Source organism: Pinus tabuliformis, chromosome 6 (genome assembly GCF_031772625.1).
Source record: "Pinus tabuliformis cultivar Carrire ecotype Pingquan chromosome 6, CPIR1, whole genome shotgun sequence".
Taxonomy (NCBI): Eukaryota; Viridiplantae; Streptophyta; class Pinopsida; order Pinales; family Pinaceae; genus Pinus; species Pinus tabuliformis.
The window spans coordinates 76,190,108-76,213,758 of record NC_142292.1 but is presented as its reverse complement, the minus strand read 5'-3'; the positions used below and the strand labels follow the sequence as shown (position 1 = coordinate 76,213,758).

At 34.4% G+C, this 23,651-nt stretch overlaps 1 protein-coding gene across 1 annotated transcript in view; it reads right to left on the bottom strand.

Annotated features, from left to right (window-relative positions):
• LOC149257330 (SUMO-conjugating enzyme SCE1-like) overlaps positions 1 to 23,651 on the bottom strand; it is a 58,084-nt gene that overhangs the window by 704 nt on the left and 33,729 nt on the right. Inside the window, exons 3-4 of the mRNA XM_089414023.1 lie at positions 6,219 to 6,371; positions 6,004 to 6,117 (exon numbers count right to left, since the gene is read on the bottom strand). Coding sequence (XP_089270149.1) covers positions 6,004 to 6,117; positions 6,219 to 6,371 — 267 coding nt within the window. The remainder of the gene's footprint in view (positions 1 to 6,003; positions 6,118 to 6,218; positions 6,372 to 23,651) is intronic.

Here is a 23,651-nt window from a genome sequence, read left to right as displayed (position 1 = left end):
AGGTTGCCCCCCTCAATGAGGCTGAATTCTAAGGCGTTGATCTATGTTTTCTATCTTTTCTTGAGCTGGTTTCATAACATAATCACTGAGTTAACTTTCACTGATCTCCCATTTTTCACAACCTTTTTTTCACCCAAGTAGATTAAGCATTTAATACCTTCCCTTTCGGTCATTCAAATATCTTCTGAGATTTTATGCTCATTTTTCACGTAAACATTTAAGTGCAGTATGAACTGAAACTCCAGTCCAAACTTCAACCCAAACCGTGTAAACAGTAACACCTATTAGCTATAAATCTTCAATGAATCTGATGAACTAGTACAGCTATATGATGACACTATTTGCTCTCAAGTGGCAACACAAAAAAAAAAAAAGAGATACATATTTACATTTAAAAATGAAATCAAAATTGAGAACATATATGATTCAGTTACCATAGCATTGTATATTTAATAATTAAAATGGATTTAGGTGCTCACATTAGAAACTCAAACGAGAAAATGTATGATTTAGATACAATAGCATCAAGTATTTGATCATTAAAATGGATTTAGATGCTCACATTAGAAATTTGGATGAATGAGTTCCTTCAATTCTCTGATCACTCTCTAGCCACATCATTGTTTCCCACTACTTCAGAGGAAATCTATGCAATCCACAAGGAAGAGCCACTATACAAAGCTACACTTTTTAACCAGTAAAGCCTTCGTAAGCGTAACTACATAATTGATCAATGCAAATCAACCTAAGCCCGCATCAACATTTGTAGCCATAAATAGCACAGCATTTCCTGGATGAAAACTTGTTGCAGATATCAATAATGATTGAGATTTAATCATTGCCATCGTTTCACATTCCACATATTACATGAGATATTTGGGTTGTTAACCATGTTCCACCAAGTTTCTGGGATGGGGGGACATTGGAGCAGTGAGACACACAACAGGGTCACTGTGGGAGCACACCCAAATTTTTAGGGAAACTCATGGGGGCAGGGTGCATCACGGTAAGTTAGTAGTGTATGATATTTGCTTTGTTTCCAGAATATTCCTCAGAGCTCAAGCTCTCAAATCTGAATAAGAATAGGAATAGAAGCACTTCACTTCTTACTTATGTGTCTTCTGGACTAAACATGAGTACTACTACACTGAATTCTGGATAAAACATTGGATAATATTTTCAGAACTACTGACACAATACCAACCTAAGACATCACTCAACAGTTGTAATCTGAAAACGCATATTTAATGCTTTTACAGGCAAAGGTATCCAACACAATTTGTTTTCTTCAAACAAATACATTGCAGCATTCTGCCCAAAAACTTGTACCAGCAGCCTCCATTTTCCGGGCATAAAAGATCAAACAAATACATTGCAGCATTCTGCCCAAAAACTTGTACCAGCAGCCTCCATTTTCCGGGCATAAAAGATCAATCTATCAACTTTCCTAGGCCAGTTTGTAAATTCCATCTATTCTGTCCAAAACAGGATTGGTAGAAATACCATCCATCATCCAGTTCATCCTTCAATGAAATGTTTGGCTTGCCTCCATACGTTCAAGTCTAGACTCTAAACGTCTTAAAAATAGTTTCATTACCTCTAAGCAAACCAATCAGGAAGTTACACAGCAATAAACCTATGCTTAGTAACTGTCTTATACTTCTAAATGTTATGAAATTGACTATGCATAAAACAAAAAATAGTGACAACAGGTATGAAATCCAGTATTTTTATTAATATTGGAGATATCATCTACATTGACATTAACTCTCTTTTATTTTGTTCACAGATAGTTGCATGACCCAACTACGTTTCCTTAATTACACCTATTAAACTTATGTCTATCATCATTAAACATTAAAGCCACTTATATAATGTTGCTTTATTACATTACATGCATGTATGCTTATATGTCTATCATCATTAAATATTAAAGCCACTTATATAATGTTGCTTTATTACATTACATGCATGTATGCTTACTGTTGGAGCCAACATGTACATTGACATCAATTCTCTTTTACTTAGTTCAGAGATGGTTGCATAAGCCTAGTGCCTTTTCTTAATTATAACTATTAAACTTAACGTCTATCGCTATTAAATATTAAAGCCAGTTATATAATGTTCCTTTACTATACTGTAGAATATTACATTGACATCAATTCCCTTTTATTCGATTTCTAGGTAGTTGCATAGAAGGACAAGGTTTAATCGTCCATGTCTATACTTATTAAATATTACAGCCACTTGTAATAATGTTCACTTAGTACACTGCATTAGGCCAGTATGTTGTAGTCATACTCCAACACTAAACTGTATCTATCCTAGTGGCATTCTAAACCTCTCAAAATATACTCTCAAAATCAAAGTGTAGACTTTCCAACTCGGATGACATTATAGTTGAATAAGACTAGGCATTAAAACCAAAGTCAGCTTCTAACTTGCCAGAAACCCATAATTTACAGTTATAATTTATTACTTCAACAAATGCTTATTTAAAATTACTAGTCACCGTGGACTCGTGTTTAAAGGCTAACATTAACCACCTATATAATTTTCAGACATTTATTTTAAAAACTCTTTATCACATGTGACCACACAAAATTCCTAGCTAATAGACGTTGAGATAGCCACGCATTTTTCAACTGCCTGTTGAAGAAAGCTAAACAATTAATATAGGAATTTGTATTCTACTTCAGAAGACTAGAGGGTTTTGAACACTGACAATCTCTACATTGACCAGGTCCAAACAATCAACAGAAGCATTTATACATCTCATCTGACTCGTACACCAAGCACATACCACTAAATTTATGGCTCTTCTTAGAGCCTGTCTCTGACAGCAGACAAGAAAGCTGGATAGCAAATACCTCACCAAACCTCAACTCTAAAACCTTTATTCTTGGTGTCTGGTGAGTTGAATATTATTATATTTTAGTAGAGAGCGACCCTGTTTAATTAGCAGCTAAACATGGGAATAATATGCATTCCAACATACCTTATCCACTAAGCATGGCTAACTTAATGCATCCCAGTACATTAATCTCAACTTCAAATGACAATTTGGGATCAAAGGTGTCTTCCACAACTTGAAATTACAACAAGTTGACCAATTGTTTGTTTGGATTCGAGTACCAGTAACTTTCTTCATCACTGTCACGTCTCTTGCAATCATTGAATTTTAGATAACTATACTATTTGTCACCCAGTTTCCCTGTCAACCTGTCTGCACTGGTAAACATGTTGATATCGATCAAGATATGGACTTGGGTCTTTGCTTGTCTTCTAACATTAGTTTCCATGTCCAACAAAGTAAATATTTACCCATTTTTTCTTACTTGAGTTCAATTGCCAATCCTAGCTTCTCATTTTGACCAGTAATATGCCTCACAATTTTCCACATATTAAGAATTGCTCTGATACCCAAAGAATATTCTAACGTCTTTGATATAAATTGGTACTTTGCTTAAGCGTCTCTATTTGTTTGTCATGAACAACATCCACACACATAAACCAATATGGACCAATGGATTATATACATAAAAACAATGACGACCTGCAAATTATGTTTATAGGATATGATTTACATGTGCAATGTGCAATTCCTATCAGCTACAAGATTCTTACTGCAAATTTGTATCATAAGCAATGAAATAATTACCACAATAACTGACGAACACCCTGAAACTAAGGGATAAGCTTACCTATACCATGGCATGCAAACCATGAAGCATCAACAGTATCAACTTGTCAAAATAACAATACCAAAATCTAGTTTTAGCTTTATTAGGGAAGCTCAGCTACAAGCATCTTAGAAGGAAATTCAAATAATAAGAAAATATTTACAATTCCAAGAATGACATATCAAAATTAAAAGTTATAGACCAGTTCAAACTACCTCTATTTGTGTTTCTGTAAAATGTTCTCACTCCAACTCCCCATTCTAAATTTAATTGTTACATTTACTAATTTTAATTGCAAACGATTGCAACATCTGCAGCAGACCACAGTCTCGTGACAAGAAAATTATTGATGTAATGATGACATAAGCTGGAAAACCGTATTATACAGGGTCGGTGAATTTATAAAAGCCTGTGCTACTTCATGTTGCAAGCAATAGAAGGCCAGGCATGGGTCAAGGGTGAATTTCAACAACATAGATGCCTGTACATAAGATATGAGAACTTAGGCAAGAGAACTCTCATGTCCCATCTAGAGAAGACCATGTTATAACAACATGGGGCAGTGATAGTTGTGATGATGACATAAAATCAAACCCTATTAGGCATGCTCCTTGAGTTCATAAAACCCTGTGCTTAATATAGGTTGCAAGCATAACAAGGCCAAGTGCGGGTCAAGGGTAAATTTTAACAACATAAATGCAAAGGAGAGTTTCTCAATCCTCTCCTAGTAAAAGAAAATTATTTAGTAGCATCTGTCAAACGTGTCCTGATAATTCAACTTCCTGTCGGTAGAAGTATCCCTTTCTTAATAAAGTTCAATCCTCGATTAAACTTGGCAAGTGAATGTCAAATGTTGGGTCAAATCAACATCAATACAAGTCAACTATTCACTGTCAACTTCAACCCAAGGAGAATTCCATTGCAAGCAGAGAAATGTTGTTGATGTCAAATGTAGTAGAGTCAATAGAGTTTTTTTTTCCAAAAAAAGGCTCAACCTAAGAGATATCCAAGACCAATATATATATAATTGAGTTATGAATTAAAATATATATAATTGAGTTATAAATTAAAATATATATAATTGAGTTATGAATTAAAATATATATAATTGAGTTATGAATTAAAATATATATAATTGACTTGTGAATTAAAATATATATAATTGAGTTATGAATTAAAATATATATAATGGAGTTATGAATTAAAATATATTATGAATTAATTTATATATAATTGAGTTATGAATTAAAATATATATAATTGAGTTATAAAATAAAATATATATAATTGAGTTATGAATTAAAAGATGCCTTTATATAGCACTGCTGATACTTAGCATTAACAGGAGAATGTTTCAATCAGTTCTTCTGTGCAGTAGTTGTAATAACTATTGTCCAATTTAAGATGAGCATAGAGGTATGATCCTTGATGGTGTACACTGTAAATAATGGCATATTACTAATCTGATTGATTTGCAATAAAAATTCCTCTAATATCAAGAAAAATAATCCACTGAGATAATAGAGCTGTTGATAGCTGAGATGTTGACTGTGGGTTGTTGACTCGAATGACTATTGGCTGCTGACTCAAATGTAATTCTTGTTTCTTACTTTTTAAATGTCAATGGATCTATGGCAGACTCCAACTAATATGAGGAATAAAGATTGGTGATTAGATAATGACAATTGCTTAGCACCCCAATTGGAGAAGTTAACCAAAGGCAGCGATAGATCCATGCTTCTTTCAATATTGTATGTTCTCACAAACAACATTGTTAACAATACATTGGAATTATATCAAGATTAAATGATTCAACAGCTCAAATGAAATATATTAATATAAATAATATTAAAACCCTGATAGAGAAATAATTTAATAAAATCTTAACGAAGTTGGGGAGGTAATGATTTCAATTCTCTTGATCCCCTCATGACTAGGCTCATAATCAGGTGTGATGGTTTACCCCACTTACCATCCATGGATCATGGAGGACCACAAGGGTTCTCGCAAAGGTTTTCCATGGAAAAGAAAAATATATTCTAATAATCTTAATTTATCTATAAAAAATAACATCCTGAATTATGTTATATTCACTGTGGTGTATATCATATTCCATGAGTTGAAAGATATTTTGAAAATAGTACTGAAAGAGTAGATATCACACATCTACACTTTAAACTAGCCCCGGACTATTCAACCATTAATTCAAAACATGAAGTTAAATTTCATGCAGGTAACTACTAATAGTATCTCCATATAGGAAAAACAGACTAGAAGAAATCTCAGAAAATACAACACAAATAGTGATAAAATTTCTTACTTGGATAAAAAGTTGGTAGGCATCTGTTTGTGCCGGATCAGATGGATTTGGTTGATCTAAAAGGTCTTGAATACCAATCAGAATTTGCTTCACAGTAATGGCTGGCCGCCACCCCTGTAGATAAAACCATAGACACATTACAAACATTCAATGCACACTAAAAGTTAGTTCAAAAGTATTAATAACACAACCAAAGGTATAAACAAAATACTTACAGAGTCCTCATTAAGGATAGAGAGACAAACAGTTCCTGATGGGTAAACATTAGGATGAAAAAACCCTTGAGGGAACTTGCATTTTGGAGGTTTACTTGGGTAATCCTCACTGAAATGAATTGTTAGAGGGAAGTAACCACCCTCCCAGTCCGTCTGTACAAAAAATTGGAAACAATGTTAACACACTATCCATTAAATCCCAATTACAAGAGAAAATACAACATTACTCACTAAACGATCAGGATATACAAGAAGTCTTTTATGTCCTAACAAAAAGTATAAATCATGGATTATAATATACTATTTGACCAAATCCATCCACCCTTCGGGGTGGATGCACAGATCCCCAGAACTGATCCAGATTTGGACCTGCCTATGATTCTTTCCATAAATTTTCAGAAGTTTGGAAACTGCAAAACTTTGTGAGCAATAAACTAGGAGTCCTTCAACACTGATTCCAATCATCAATGGATGGTTTTGTTATATCGTGGAGCCCTTGCATGTCAAGGTTGCTTTCAAAACTCACAGAAATCAAGAATCACAGAAACAGAATCGTGATGGGGATTATTCCTTAGGATGACAAAGGAAGGGCTAACTGCTAAGTGTAGACACAATCCAATATGAGTTAAAAGTTATTGATATGTAAATTAATAAACTTAGATTCATTGTTGCACCACAGCCCACAATTTAAGAGGTCTCTACACCACAATTTGTTTCTAACTGAAATCATGCCACAGCAATCCTGGTTCTTATCTACACAATGAATTATTTATAACCCAAATCGTGATGAAACAGGTATAAATTCAAAATAAATGGAACTCAGGCCATTACTTTCATACTATATTGTACATTTTAACTTCAGTAACATTACAAAACAAAGTTCTATAACCAAAATTAATTGATGTATATATATCACATAAGTGATAGTAGCCATCAATGTGTGTGCATGTTTGTGTGTGTAATCCTTAAGCTGTATACATATTAACTTAATATATAATTGATGTATTAGATTGATATCCTTTATATATTTATATAAATAATTTTTAAAAATTAAATAATTAAATTATTTTTACATAGATTTAATTTTTTTCAGGTATATAAATATATTTAGTACCCATCAACATGTGTGTATGTGTCTAATCCTTAAGCTGTATGCATATTAACTTAATAAATACTTAATATATTAGGTAAACTATTCTTTATATATTTATATAAATAATTAAAAAAAATATATATAATTAAAATATTTTTCCATAAATTTATTTTTTTTGAAGCATATAAACATATTTAGATTGTTTGCACCAGCCTTTTCAATGTCATATACGTATTCCTGCATTTCAAAATTTTAATGGATCTGTATCCGGACCCAGAATTAAATCATAGTAACTTAGGTAAATACATAGAGAACATTATCAAGGACAATTTGACTTGAGCTTAAATGTTAATTGGTTACATTTAACAACCTCGATTCACAATTCTTCCACACATAATGAAGGATCTGCATCTTCAAAATGGAGGAACCCATACTTTCTTATTTTGAGCTCAGGGCTCAAATGTACTTTTGTGCTTAATAGGACCCCACAATTCTGGCCTTGGTTGGAAGGTCCAATCAAGCTGCTTAAGGATTTCAATGATCATGGCTAGCCCACTCACAATTTCACTTCTAAGCTTCCCAATAGACTAGGCAAATCTCCCAACAGCCAACACCCATGGTCGTATTTGATGACAATGATTTTAGAAGAAAAATAAATATAACAAAAAAAAATCACAAACAATGTGATAAAACTGGGCATTATATTAACAGAAATATATATTAAACTTCAAATTAATCCAAATTTAGATGAACTTAATCAGCACTTTCCAGACTTCATTTAACTGACCTTTGGATTTAAACGAATTTATTTGTCTGCCCATGAGATTCAACAAATTTCAAAATTTCATGGAGTAAATTTGACAAAAGCAATGACTCAGATCCAACGTATAACACCAAAAACACCAACCTCGTAGTAGCATAACAGCGCATGTAGCTCCAGAAGTGATCATTTTAAGTCTAAAACCAAGAGCAGAAGTTCCACACTTTCAAATAGGTCTTAGAAAACACTTCTTCAGCAAAAAGAAGGAATGGAGTTTTGAGTGTGTTTGAGGTTGCATGACTATGTTACCGGCTCACATTGTATGACAACATATACCAGCTTGAATACCCTGCCCAACCAGGCTGCGTTGTAGTATCTTATTTCTAGATGGCAGTTTCCCAGGCAGTTGCTTGTTCACCATAGATTATCTTCCATTTGGCATTTTATCACACTAATCAAAGGCCTATTACTCGTGCACAATTTAATGGTGTGGTTTCCGTTGGGAGAGTTTACATTTTGACCACTTTGTAGGCATTCTAATGGGAGCTGTTCGCTTGAACATTTGTCTAGCTTCCATGTTGGCCCCTAGATTGCCTAACTTGGGGATTGAAATATCATTGGTTGATTTTCGTTGGGCATTCTTGCAAGATGACACATACTTCTCCCCTCTATGGATTGATATCATGTCATGTTGCTCATTTTATGGTGCAATCCTCATTTTGCACATGTCTAATCAATCAATCAATCGTTGTCTATCATCACCTTGCTTATGGAGAGCCCTAGGTTGTGTGTGGATTTCTAGCACTGTTATGTAACATTCAACATGTTCACTAATCACTTGGAGATAGCAGTCCCCTTTTGCACTTGTTTCTATGCGAATCAACCGTCCTACAAATACATTAGAGGACTTCTCATGCAATTTCATATTGATGGATGTGCACCCTCGCATGGACCTTTCAAACCTCAAGAGGTGTTCGCTAGATGCTTGAATATGCACTTGTATGAAGCACTACTTTCATCTTTGCTATATGGGACATTTATTGAGATTTGACCATCATATGTTGCCAATTTGATAAAGGCATCCCATTAGTCTTTGGATATACTACTTACCTAGAGGACCTTGCACTGAATCTATGCTAGCATGTGGTCTTGTACCACCCTCATTCATGGATCTAAAGTTGTCCCAATCTAGGATGGTAATTGTACCATGGAGGGCAAGTTGGAGCTTTGGACAGAGCACCTTAACCGTTTTCACTATTTTGGGCATATTCTTAGCAGTACCATGGATGGCAAGTTGCAGCTTTGGAGAGGGCACCTTAACCATTTTGGCTATTTTGGGCATATTCTTATCACCTATTCATATCTTCCTTGTTGGATTAGAGGACCAATCTTCTATCTTTCCCATATTGACACATTCTTGAGATTGTTTTGAGTGCACCATATAATGAGGGCTCAAAAGATCCTCATGATGATTTTACATGCCTAAACAAATTTGTTTTGAAACATCCTTTGAAATTGAGAAATATTGCATCCCCACTTCCCATCTACCATTTTTATTGTTGTTAAAAGTTTGTGCAAACCATTGAATTATATTGTTGAAGGCTCTTTAAGGTTACCAAAGTTCAAGACAATTGTTCCGAGATCTACTTTACTAAACATCAATAATGGAAGTTGCATGCACGTAATGTGTTATGAACAACAAAAACCTCCGCAACATTGCTCCTCTTTAAAAGTAATCAACCATGGGTTATTCCTCCTTCAACCATCTTTATGCTTAACGTTGGAAGTGTTAATATTATATCAATTTACCTTTCCTTGTTATAGGCCCTCAAGCAAGCTTAGGAGTTATCCTTTATTAGGGTTTTCAAAAGTAACTTTTTGCATTAGTGGAAAACAAAGTAAAGGTAGCTTCTTCTTGATTATCCCCACCTCATATTGTCCTTCTATTATGAGAAAACAACCCAATGATGTTGCACTATTGACTTCAAATGCCAAACATTGTTTTAGGGATTAATCTACCTCTCAACCACCCACGAAAAAGATATAAAATCAATTTTTATTTTGTTGTAACCAAATCTCAAATGCACTAAGGATAAAAGAGAAATCAAATTTGTCCACCCAAATCTTACCAATATTCCTGGTTACTATCATTTATTATAATTAGTGTTTCATGGGGATAATCCCTTGTGTCATAGAAGAGTTGGCTAAAACTAAATGAAGAAATTGTAGTGGTGATAATGGCTAACCCCTTTATAGTGCCCCTAAGGTTCTACTTGTTCTTTAGGACTTTATTATAGAAAGAAAGTGTTTGGGTGGTAAAAATTCTAGAAAATTCAAAAATCATGTCCCCACATTTATTATTTATCCTTTCATTTTGTCCCTTGTTTGAGAAAACGAGATATTTCATAAAGGACAAACACCTTCAACAGCGTCTCATACAACCAATTCAAAGATCATAATGGCAATATTGTTTATGAGAAAATGAATCCATAATCCTAGCCAATGTGACCACTTCATGCATTTTTTTAATTAAAAAATAAAAACAAAATCAGATAAGAGTTTTCGTAAAAAATCATCAGTGATAACCCTCCATGCTCTTTAAATAGAAATCATGGACTAATCGATGGTTAAGCCACAAAGCAATAGCCATTAGTATCTAAAAGAAGATGAGTCGTCGAATCACTCTATGTCTAGACCATATCATGAACATTGGATTACAACGCAACTAACGCATACTAAAGAAACACACTAAGAAGCACACTTTTACCTAAAAGAGACATTAGAGCAAGTTGAACATAACTAACTCCTACGTGTCTAAATATCCTAACATCCCCCCTTGAGAAGGGACTTGGAATAGGATTCAAGTATATACAAAGGTAACATAATAAGAGGAGGAAGGAACCATTAGAACATATCCTCGCTTAATGATAACTTCCTAAGAACCTAACATAGATCATATTTTGAAAACTTCACTCCTATAAGAGACTTTGTGAAAATGTCAGCAACTTGGTCATCTGTAGAGCAAAAGAGAACTTCAATACATTGACCATGGATGAGCTTTCTAAAGCAGTGAATTTGTAGCTTAATGTGTTTGTTGCACTAATGTTGAATTGAATCTTTGGCGAGCTTGATGGTAGGGTGGTCGGATTTTGAAACTGGAATCCAAACTCTGGGAAGATTTTTCGAAGCCACAAGACTTCTTGGATTGCATTAACCATCGTTCGATACTTTGTTTCTAGTGAAGAAAGAGAAATAGCCTGCTACAAAAGCAATAGCCTACTACTTTTTACAAGTTCATGCGACATGTCCAAAACCAACACTTGAAAACATAAGTTATAACGACTTCCTATCATCAAGAGCACCAACACGGTGAATCAATGAAATAGCCAATGAAATAGCCAACAAAGGAGTCCCCTGAAATTGTAATCTATCCCAAATTGAACTATACCTTGAATATACCACAATATCCTTTTCATTGCTTTCCAATGACTTTCATGTGGCATTTGCAGATAGCTAACGACAAGCCAACAAAAGAAAAATCAAGACGAGTATGAGTCAAATATAAGACACTATCAACTAACTAATGGTACAATGTGTCATCAACTTTAGGTGTAGTGCATGCATGTGGTAGTGTTGACAGTGCTGCAAATCCGTCAACCAAGGGGGTCTCCCAGATGTGAAGTCCCAATTAGACCTCACACTGATTGGGCAAGAGAGAGATTACGCAGTTTTGGAGACCAAACGCTGAGCTTGAGCACTGTGATTGCTTAGTGTGCAGTCCTGGAAGGCAGAGACTGCGAATTGCGAAGTGCCAAGGGACAAGGGTGTTGCTTAAGGGTTGGGATTGCGCAAAGTGCAGTTCAGGCCTAGGCAAAATGAGGCTGAGTGGCCCAATCGAGGGATATTCCCAATTGCACCAAGGTGGATCAATGAGATGAAGATGAGCAAGAGAGAGACTTTGAGCATGATCACACACTTAGATCACTTTACAACACAACAAGGAACACTCGGAAAATATGAACATACCTTCCTCAATGAAAAACTTTGCAACGACTCCTACCAAGTGCAACACAAAAGATAGACTTTGCAATGAAAGCGACAAAACTTGTGCGGCAGTGCTTGAAATTTTCGAAATGAGTGTGAAACATGTCTACATGATAAGAAGAACTCATTATCACAAAGATTGCCCCTTGAAACAAGCCAAAACTCCACTTTACGCGATAAGTGACAGTTCCCACACCAATAGACAACACTTGTGATATGACAACAAAAGTGCGAACGACACTTGCGATATGACAAGAAAAGTGCAAACAACACTTGCGATATGACAAGAAAAGTGCAAACGACACTTGTGATATGTGAACGACAATGAAAACAACACATGCTAGAGTGAAGATAACAGGAAAACGACACTAATTAAAGTGAGCGCAAGCAAAAGCGACAGTCAAAAGTATGAAAACGACACTCGCAAAAGCAAGGGTGGGCAAAAGCGATAGTTGGTAAAACTCACAAAAATATAAGTACAAACGCAGCTAGAAGCGAGAAATTGTCAACGCCAGTGTGCACTGACTGTCGACATGGATTGAACATAGCGCAAGCACTGTCTTGATAGATTGTGCTAGGTTTATTCGAGCTTGCGTGAAGAAGTACGCTCATTAATTCATTACAGATTGAGCATGTGTGAGCAAGTGACTTCGACACTTATAGTCCAAATGGGAGCTCAAAGAATAATCAAAGCTAGAAGTGACTACAGAAAAGTCGATCGCAAGATCCACGGTAGGCTCCAAAATTCAAGTGTAGGCAAAATTCTGGAGGGTGTTTGTCGCATCGACAACAAGTAGCAAGTTTGACTCCAATTTGAAAGGGAAAGGGGTTGATTTACAATCTTCCATGTGAAAGTGGTTAAGAACATCACAGGCATGATTTGGAAATAGAAATGGCAATGTGACATCTAAAGAAGTCGATGTCCATTTTATCATACCAATCTTGAGGAGCTTGTTTAGAACCATAGAGAGATTTCTTAAGGCAACAAACAAGGCCAAATTAACTCTAAACATAGCCAAAAAGTTGTTCCATATAGATTTATTCTTACAAATCCCCATGCAAGAAGGCAGCTTTAATATCCATCTAATATACCTCCCATCCATGTGAAGCAACAAGGGCTAGAACAAGGCAATGGAATTCAATTTGGCAAAAAGCTCAAAGGTTTCATTGTAGTCAATTCCTCAACTCGAGTGAATCCTTCAACAACTAACCAAGTTGTGCCTTTCAACACTTCCATTTAATGTGTACTTAGTTGTATACACTCATTTACATCTAACAAGTGTTCTTTATTTTGGAAGAGGTACAAAGTCTCGAGTATCATTCACCATCAAGAAACAATATTCTTCATTCATTATTGTTTCCCAATCTGGATGGCCTAAAATATCTACAGATGTTTCTAGAACATGAGTTTCTAAAACTTGTGCCAAAAGGGAGGAGGCTCCCTATAACTATGAAACAGTACAATGTCAATCTATAGGGTCATTGCCAAGGTCACCAACTAATTCTCATGTTGAACAAACCCATCGAGGAAGTTGTGGTGCTAGAGCAAGTTCATGTTTAATGGACTCATCTTGAGGAAGTTATGCAAGAAAAGGTGGATTTTCGTCCTCATTGTCATCTTTCGAAGAAGAAACTAGAATAGAACAGAAGGTGGCGCAAATGTTGAGGATGGCTCACATGCCAAACAAGACACAACCACCGAATTAGGCTCACATACCTAGAGATTTTCAACAAATTTAACATCTATTCCAATGATTATTTGATTGGAGTGAAGTTGAAGAAGTCTATAACATTTTACATCTTCAATCTATCCAACAAAAATACACTTCTCATTTATAGGCTATAATTCCCTTTTTCATGAGGGATGCGAGCCCATGCTACACTACCAAGGATAGAGAGATAGCTTACATCTAAATTAATGTTAGCTCATGCTTCTTTCAATGTTGTGTCATTAAAAGTCTTTGTGGAAGTGAGATTTACTATGTAATTAGCACAATTGATTGTTTCGCCCAATAATGAAGACTTAATCACTTGGATTGAAATTTGAATCAAAAAATTAGAAATTTCCTTTAATGTATGATTCTTTCTTTCCACAAAACCATTTTGTTGTGATGCATATGCAACGGTATGTTGCATTTGAATTCCCTATGCAATGCAGTAAATTGTGAATATCAAAAAATTAGCAATTTCTTTTAATGTATGATTCTTTCTTTCAACAAAACCATTCTGTTGTGGTGCATATGCAACAATATGTTGCATTTGAATTCCCTATGCAATGCAGTAAATTGTGAATTTGTTGTTGACATATTCACCCCCATTATTTTTTCTTAATCTTTGCAGTTGATGTCAACATTATGTGTCTACCAAGGCGTTATAGGCAAAAAAAAAGTCAAAAATCTCAATCTTGAGTTATAAAAATAAAACCCAAGTGCATCTAGAAAAGTTATGAATGAAAATTAAGAACTACTTGAATCTAAAGAAGGAAGGAGAAAGTGGACCACACAAATTATTGTGAACATACTCCAAATGGGATGAGACATGCCAAGAGGCACATTTGTCAAAATGTTCCAATGATGTTTGTCGCAAACACAACCAACAAAAACACCATCTCTACAAGAAATGAAAGCAAAGCCAGTCATCATATTTTGATTACATAGTCGTTATAGTGAGCAATAATTTAGATGACCAAATCGCTCATGCCAAATTTTACTCAAGTTATCACTATGAGCAATAAAACCTATAAGAAAAGTGATGAACCATAGTTGTCAAACTTACACAACCTCGTAATATCATCAACTATTTCAGTAGCTTGGGCATGATTAAGTTTGTTTAAATCGTTTATCACAACTTAGTGAGGTCAAAGCTCTACTTGAACTGTTCCAAACCCTACAACACTAGAACTATCATCACCAACAAATATGTGTTTAGCATTACAATAAATAAGAATGGAGAAATGTCATTATCCTTGGTTGTATGATAAGAAACTCCAAAATCAATAAGCCACTCATCAGAAGAAGTGGAGGCTGCATTAAACGAGAAATCAGAAGCAAAAAGTTTGTGTCCGTGAAAAGCAAGGCCTTCTTCATTATAGCTACTAAGGCCTCAAAATATTTTTAAAACGTTTTGACTCGAAATGATCGTCTTTCCCATAATAATTGTAATGTTTGTCGATCTTACTCCTTGATTTTGGTCCTTTGTCACCCCATTAGGAGTACAAGATGGCTAAGAGGGTTTGGGACCCTTTCTTTTGCTTGTTGTTTTATCTTTTTGTTGGGACAATAAAGCATTATTAGATATACCAACAATGTTGATCACTCAAATATTCAAGAGCTTGCCTTGCTCTCTAATCAAAGTCAAAAACATTTAAGAGACGATTTTTGATAGGTAAACCATAAAGCTTCTCTAGTGGCAAAAAGTGTGTATACAAAAACAACATATGTAGCAAAAAAATAAGAAAGAAAAATATATATGATGTGCTCATTATATGTTCGACTTCGCGGTCTTTAAGTAAATGTCTGCGTGTTTGAACTTAGACAAATACTCTTTAATGGAAGTGAAAGAACGAGGAATAAAGGTCATGATCTGATTTCAAGTTGATAAGATCTAATCACAATAGGTTGAACAAATATCTTTCTCAATTTCTCTCAAACTTCATCTAGATCATTGATTGCTTGAATGTGAAATCAAAAATCATGGGAAATGGACATTCTGATTAATTTGTGTGCTTCATCATTTCTATTATCCCATTTAGCTCTCTTATCAAGATCAATGCGAGCTTTTTCTTTTACAAAAGTATCTGAGATAATCATTTACTTCTTACTACATCCTCCATGTGGGATTTCCATGAGAAGTAGTTGTTCTTGGTAAGCAAAGTTCACTTGGTATCAAAATATGCTAATAATATGGTTTCAAACTCGTTGTTTATATTGAAAGCTCTGAAAAAGAAAAAGGAAAAAAATATAAATTTCAAAAATAAATAAATAAATAAATTCACACTAACAACAATTTTCAAATGTGAAGGTTATGCCCTTGAAAAAAAGACATTAACAATAACAAAAAGCCACATGGCAAGTAGAAGTTGACTCATGTGGTGATGGATGTTGCCAAAGTAAAAATTATTTGCCCACACCAACTTTTCCTATAAGCTCACTTTTACAAATAAGTTACTTTATGCATTGACCCAATTTTATAAAAGAAGTGAGAATCACTTTTATAATGAAATTAGTTCAATGAGTTGTATGCAAAAAACAAAACAAAAACTAAACAAATATTAGCTATTTTATGCTCATTCATTTTATAATATAAGTGAAATACACTTTACAATAAAGTTATGAAATAACTTGAGTTTGTATGAACTTTTTCAAAAAGTACCTTTAAAAAGGGATTTGAGCTCAACACCTCTTCTAAAATAAAGAGGTGACAATAGAAGTGGAGGAGGGTGGAGATGATGTTATTGGAGCTTTAACTTGAAGTGCATACTTGCCAAAGGAAAAGGTGCTCATTGAAAAACAAACCGAAGTTTGCACTAAAAAAAAAATCCAAAATTCAACAACAATGGGGTTAGATCTCAATTAGCTTACCCAGGAAATGCATGTATTCTCATTGTTTCTAATTTTCCGAGATTGCACAAAGTGACGACATAGAACATACGCAGTCAAGAAAACACTTTCTTGTCTATTTCTGATTTGCCAAGATCGCATAAAGGGTAGGGAAAAGAGCATATGCAAACCAAAACGAATAACAAACCAAGAATATAAATAGAAAAATAAAATATGAACTAAAATTTCAAAAATTCGGCAACACGGTCTCAAGATCTTGTTCAACAACAAGAGCAACTCTTCAAACATGGCTCTGATACCATGATCGAGAAAACAAGGTATTCCAAAAATGGTGAACAAGGTATTTCATACAAGACAAACACCTTCAATAACCACTCATACAACCAAATCAAAGATCGCAATGCTAATATTTTTGCACGGTTAAAACCCTCTACAAGGGAACCAATCCACATCCCTAGCCAATGTGATCACTTGAAACAATTTTATTAATGCAAAAGAAAAAATTGCACATAAGAGAGATCTCATAATCGATCATCAGTCGTCACCCTGCAAGCTCATGAAATAAATATCATGGACCAACTAAGTGTTAAACCACGAATCAATAGCCATTAGTATTGAGGAGAAAATTAGCAATCAAATCACTTTATGTCTAAAACATATAGTGACAGTCGGATTACAATGCAACTAATGCATACTAAAGAAACACACTTCCACCTAATAGACACATTATACTAAGTTGAACACTTCCACCTAATAGACACATTATACTAAGTTGAACTTAAATAACTCTTAAGTTTCTAAATATCCTAACATCACCCTCAACAAACTTGAAACAACTTACCTCGAGCAGGCTTACTATGGACAAGGTTGCTCATTAATACTATTACACTTTGTATGAGATTCCACTTTGTGATTTTCATCACAATGATGGAGAAGCATTTAGTTGGGGGAATCTCACTTCTTGGTTGGATGTTTGTCCTTGTTGCATGGTGGTCTTCTAACATGTGCTTAGGTTGTTGATCACCCCTCAGTATGCTCAAAAACCATCCAAAAGTTCATGATATCTCATTATGGGATGTCTAATATCCTTATCTTGGATATAGATGATGGTGGTAGTAAATGTTTCATGGCATTATTGTTGAAATTTACTAGTAATTTGATGGGTTAATATGACAATGGTATCACTAGGATATGGTGTTCTACTCGATCTTCATGTCTCAGATGCACAATGAGAAACATACTTAATGGTTGGATGGGTTAACACTCCTTTATGTCCTCTTCCCTTGTATTGTTGCTACGGCAAGATGATTCATGTTGCCTTTGTGGGATTTTCTTGGTGATTCAACTTTATGATGTAAAATATTCTAGACATTGCCTAGGCCAAAAATGTGTTTCATGATGTTCATACCCTCATTGATGTATTATTTCCTAAGTTTAAGTTAGAACAAGGTTATGGCACATCATTTGGTAGTGATCTAACCTTTTTCATAATGTTGGATGATGACTTTTTAGGTAATGTGGTGCACCTTAAGGTTAGGATTTATGTTTTCATTGTTTTGTTGCCACTATGGAAATGTTTTGCTATGGAGAACATCTTTTATTTACATGCTTCAACAATTTATTAAGTGCAACTCTCAATGGCTTACATTGCCATAATGATTTATTGAATTAAAGACTAACTAGAGGAGGGTTATGGTTATATTTCGGCTTTACCCCTTGTCCACACATGTTAAGTTGATTTAATTAATTAACTTTATCCAAATTAATGGTTAAATTAGTCTAATTTATCCAAATTAAGTTTAATAGCTAGGGTTTATGGTGTTTTGGCTTGGTCAAAACCACAAATCACTCTTATCTCACTAGATTTGCTTTCTTGGAGGTTGCCCACTCCCTATTTTGTGATTTCACACTACTTCAACTTGCACATTCATTCATGAAGCTCGTTTCCCTAGGATTTCACACAAGGATTGGTCGCATGCACCTTATGGACCACTTTTTATTCTCTATGGATGTTTATGGGGCATTCTCCTCCAAGAAATATTTTATTTTTATATATCTCATGCACCTTGGACAACATAATTTGATAGCCCTTCTAAGTGGACCCTTGAGCACACCTTTCTATATTGAAGAGTGTTTTATGATAATCCGCATGAATTCATCCTTGGAGGGGGTTTAGTGTGAACATATCTAGCAGTTGACTTACTATAATACCTATACCTAGATGGTGCTTCCTCTTTCAGAGGCACTAGCATTCATTAGCCTTCATACTATCAACTAAAGATATAACTACGGCAATATTATCAACCATGAATCTAACTACGCCAATATTATCAACCATGAATCTAACTACTCCAATATTTTAGTTTATGTTGACTTGTCATATTTCTTGCATGAGAGAATTAATTCACTTTATATAAAGGGGAGTTTCTCTCTATTTCATTGTAATTAGTATTTGGAAATTTAGAAGTTCGACAAGTGATGAAGTATTAAGCTTAGTAATCAAATCTTGATGCAACCCCTACCATTCTTACCATTCTTTAATATTAATGAAAGACTAATCCACTTTGATGTACAATTTATTTATGCTCTTCAATTTGTTGTACCATGTTACTGTAGATTCTTCGAGAAATATTTTATTGTTATATATCTCATGCACCCAGGATAGTACACTTTGAGAGCCTTTTTATGTGGACCCTTGAGACACTAATATATTGAAGAGTATTTCACTGTACTTTACATGAATCCATCATTGGAGGGGTAAATTCTATGTGGACTGATTTAGCAATTGCCATGGTATAATACCTATTCCTAGATGGTTCCTAGATGGTGCATCCTTTATTGTTGATGCTAGTGCTCACAAGCCTTGATATTTTCAACCATGGATCTAACTACTCCAATATTGTTGACCATATATCTAACTACTCCAAGAAGTTATTGTCATAACTTTTTTAATTTGTTGTAATTGTTATTCATCGATAACATCTTGTTGAATAATGGTTCGACAATGCCCTATCGCTTTAAAATTATTGATTATTCCATATTTTTTCTTAAAATTCATGCTTGTCATGTCTTTCTTATAGATTTTCTTGGTTATGAGGGTGGCAATATCATTTCACATGTGATGATTATCCTTTATTTTGCACACCCATCTCATCAATCTTGCTTTAAGAGACAATGACATCCTAAATCCTTTGTGCTTACTTTTTTTATTATTCTGGCCTTGCTTTATAATGGTCTTGTGATGCCTTGTTCCTTGAATATTGTTCATTATCCCATCTTCTTCCTTGGTAATGTTGATGTCAATGTTCTTATCTTTCTTGGAAACTTTCTTGGTAATGAGAGAAACAATATGGTTTTACACATTATGGTGTCCTTCAATCAACACACACAAGAAGGCATCCTTTATTCTATATGTTGGTCTTTGATTACTCTAGCCTTTGAGATAATACCACCATATTTGACATGTATGTCCTTAAGATAGAGTTCAGCGTCTTCAAGTATTGATTGGTCACCTTCTTGCATCTAGTTTTATTTCTCCTTTTATTGCTCCAATGTGATGTCATCCCTTAAATTCTCACATCCTTCTTCAATTTTACATTGCATTTCTAATTTAATCTCATCAATGTTTCGCCTCTTCAATCTTACAAATTTCCTCTTCAAGTTTTTGGATAGCATTCTCTTCAATTTTTCATAATAACTTCATCCCTTATATTTTGACTCAAACTCTTGTAGATCCCTTTTCACATTCCTGGCATAGTTAAAATTGATTTCTACATCTTTCTACTAACTCCTCGTTTCCTTGTTTTAATTTCTTAACATATTTCATCAATAATTTATTGATGAAAAGAGTTTCCTTCAAAATAATTAAACATTTCATAGAATCAATTGCAATTCCATCTCCCCTAGTCATTGCATCAGTGCTTCGACCAACATTATCTACGTCCAACCGAAATACCTTAGTAATGATGATCAGAATAAGTTAGTTTCCTTTAATCAATGTATTCTCCTATGTTTCTTCTTTCCAAGAACTTTGTAATCACCTCACTTTAAACAACCTAATCAAAAGTTATCTAATTTATATTTAAGGTACCTTTTAAAACCTAGATTTGGAGAATTTTCATAGCGTACCCTTCAACCTATTACAATTTCACAAATTTTTATCCTTCTATTGATGAATTTTTTATAGCATGTACTCTGAAATGTTATCTCGAATGTCCCACTAGCCACATTCTACTTGGACATTTTAAAAGAATGGTATACTCTCATTACTAAAACTACATGTTTTTCCCTATTTCATGAGAGTGAATGTGTCAACTAACACATCACCAATCCTTCACTTCCAAATTTGAAATTTTGACCAGCATGGTCCATCCATCTTGTTTTCAATGTCACTAGTAGAATTCAAGTTAGACCTAGTTTGAGACTAATGAAAGAAACCTTAAGTTCCATTACGTATAACTCCAAAGCTATAGCAAATCAAAATAAAAAATGGTTACCCAATATACTTCAATGTATCCTTTGTTTCGTAAATAATTCACACACTAAAAATTCAACTCCACCCCCCCCAACCCCCAAAAGAAACAGCAAAACCAAAAATAATAAAATAATTGGCTTGAAAGATCCAAACACAAGGATCATTTGCATTGATACCAAATGCCATGTACAAAACTCTTAAAATAATATAAAAACCAGAGTACACACAATGTACACAAGATGTCAACATAAAGGACAACTCCTAGAGAGATATAACAAATGAGTTCCAAAATAGTTCCGCAAAAAATGGGAGAACTTCAGCCAAGTATCGCAACACATTCTTGCATCCAAAATCACATGTTCATGTCCAAATAATGACTACACCAACCTCTATATCTACCTATTCTCACTAATTGAAAATGTGGGCCCTTTATTTACCACATTATACCATACATGTCCAAATTGGGGTCACAACAAAATAAATGTCAGTATTTACCAACCCCCTCCCACACATGACCTAGAACAAAAGAAACTTTATTTGATCATATTGCTAAAAATGATGTGGGTGCAAAAGCATACAATTTTCTCTGTGCATGTGGCATACCATTCAATGTTCTTTGTTGACCCTATTGGCATCATATGATTAATGTCATCTCAAATACCTAGAAAGGATACAAAACACCCAAGAATGAGAATCAAAATCATAGAAGTTGAAAACGGGAAAACAACAAACTCCATATATAAAAAGACAATTTACAAATAATTTACTAAATATGGGGGGTTATCCATCATATATATTTGTTTAGCAAATGTTAAAGGTAGACCACTGACTAATGTTCTTGGTGTGTCTATTAGTGGTATGATCCTCGTTGCAGTGCATGACTACTCAAATTGTTAAAAGACCAATGTTAATATTGTAAAACTCTTATTGAAAACTATTTGTGAAAATCGAGTCATGCAATGTCATTCAAGTCATCATTGATAACACTACTATTTGTAAGTCAACAAGTGCAATGATTGCTAACACGTATCCTAACCAATTTTGGAATGAGTGTCACGAGAACACTCTGAAACTATTGATCCATGATATTACTAAGCCAAAAAACCCTAATTACAATAGGATTGATGCCTTGTACGAAAAAGGGGAGAGGCTAGCAAAATACATTACCAATCATGTTGTTTCCTACTTCATTTCTGCATCACTCTAACTTGAAGCCTCTTCAACTTGTGAAACCTATGTTTGATAGTCATCATGTCATCTTCAACCACCTTCCAATAGTAAGAGAAATATTGCCCAGCATAGTTGAGTCACACAAGTGATGGTTTGCAAATTAAGAAGCAATCACATGATTATGAGGAGTTTCAAGGACGAAACATTAGTCATAATAGTCAATTTTAAGCATAAATTAGTTTAAGTTCCACAATTTCAATGGTAGATTTTGAGCATAAATTAGGTAAGTACCACAATTTACGAGGCTCAATTATTTTATCATTCAAGTAACAAATTCAAATCAAATAGTGATTAGAGAGGTGTTTGAGCAAATGGACAACATACTAGGCCAAATCGAAGACATTGTTAAGGCAAAAATGCAATCTCCACATGTGGTCAGAAAGAGACACAATCTAAATGATCCACTCCATACCTCGACATATGTCCTTACAACAAACTATTAGTTTGCATTAGGGTTAGCTTGTCTGGCCCTAGAAGGTGGGGTTAAGAGAAAAGCACACACATATCAAGAAGTTAAGAATAGCATATGACAACAATAACAAATTTGGTTCATTACGAGGCTTGTTTGCATCAAGGTTAGCTTGTCTAACCCTCAAAGGTGGGGTTAAGAGAAAACCACACACATATCAAGAAGTTAAGAACGACAAATGACAACACTAACAAAGTTGGTTCATTATGAGGCCCAACTTATGTAATATAAATTCAATTAATCCTGGACAAAAACACCTTGTGCGTCTCGCTTCTATTCAATAATTAAACATCAAGACATAATGTATCTTATATATTAGTGGAACATGTTTAGCAATTCTACCAAACATCTACATAAATTGGCGCTAGATGCAGTTTCACAAGTTGTTAACATTTCTTGTACAAAGAGGTGTTAGAACACCCACTACTTCATCTACAATGTGGAAAAAAACATCTCAAAAGAAAAGCACACAAACATCCTTTTTAGATTGTTGATTTAAACTCTCAAATGAGGTAACTTAGGTTTGTACTCTAGACAAATGGATATGGCTTCCAAGATTAGCTTTTCTTATATTAAAAATAGAGAATCTCTCACTAGTGTGATATCTCTCCATCGAAATTAGGTTAACTTTGACTAAGTTTGCTCTTAAAGCTACACCAATTTATTGGAATTCCTTGTCTTAAATACCTTAGTGGATTCTAGAAAAAATAAGGAAAAATTGTTCTAGTTTCTTTGGAAAGTCGATGGTAAATTCTTTAGTGTTCGAAGAAGGTTGCAAAACAAAAAATGTTGTGTGGATGGGGT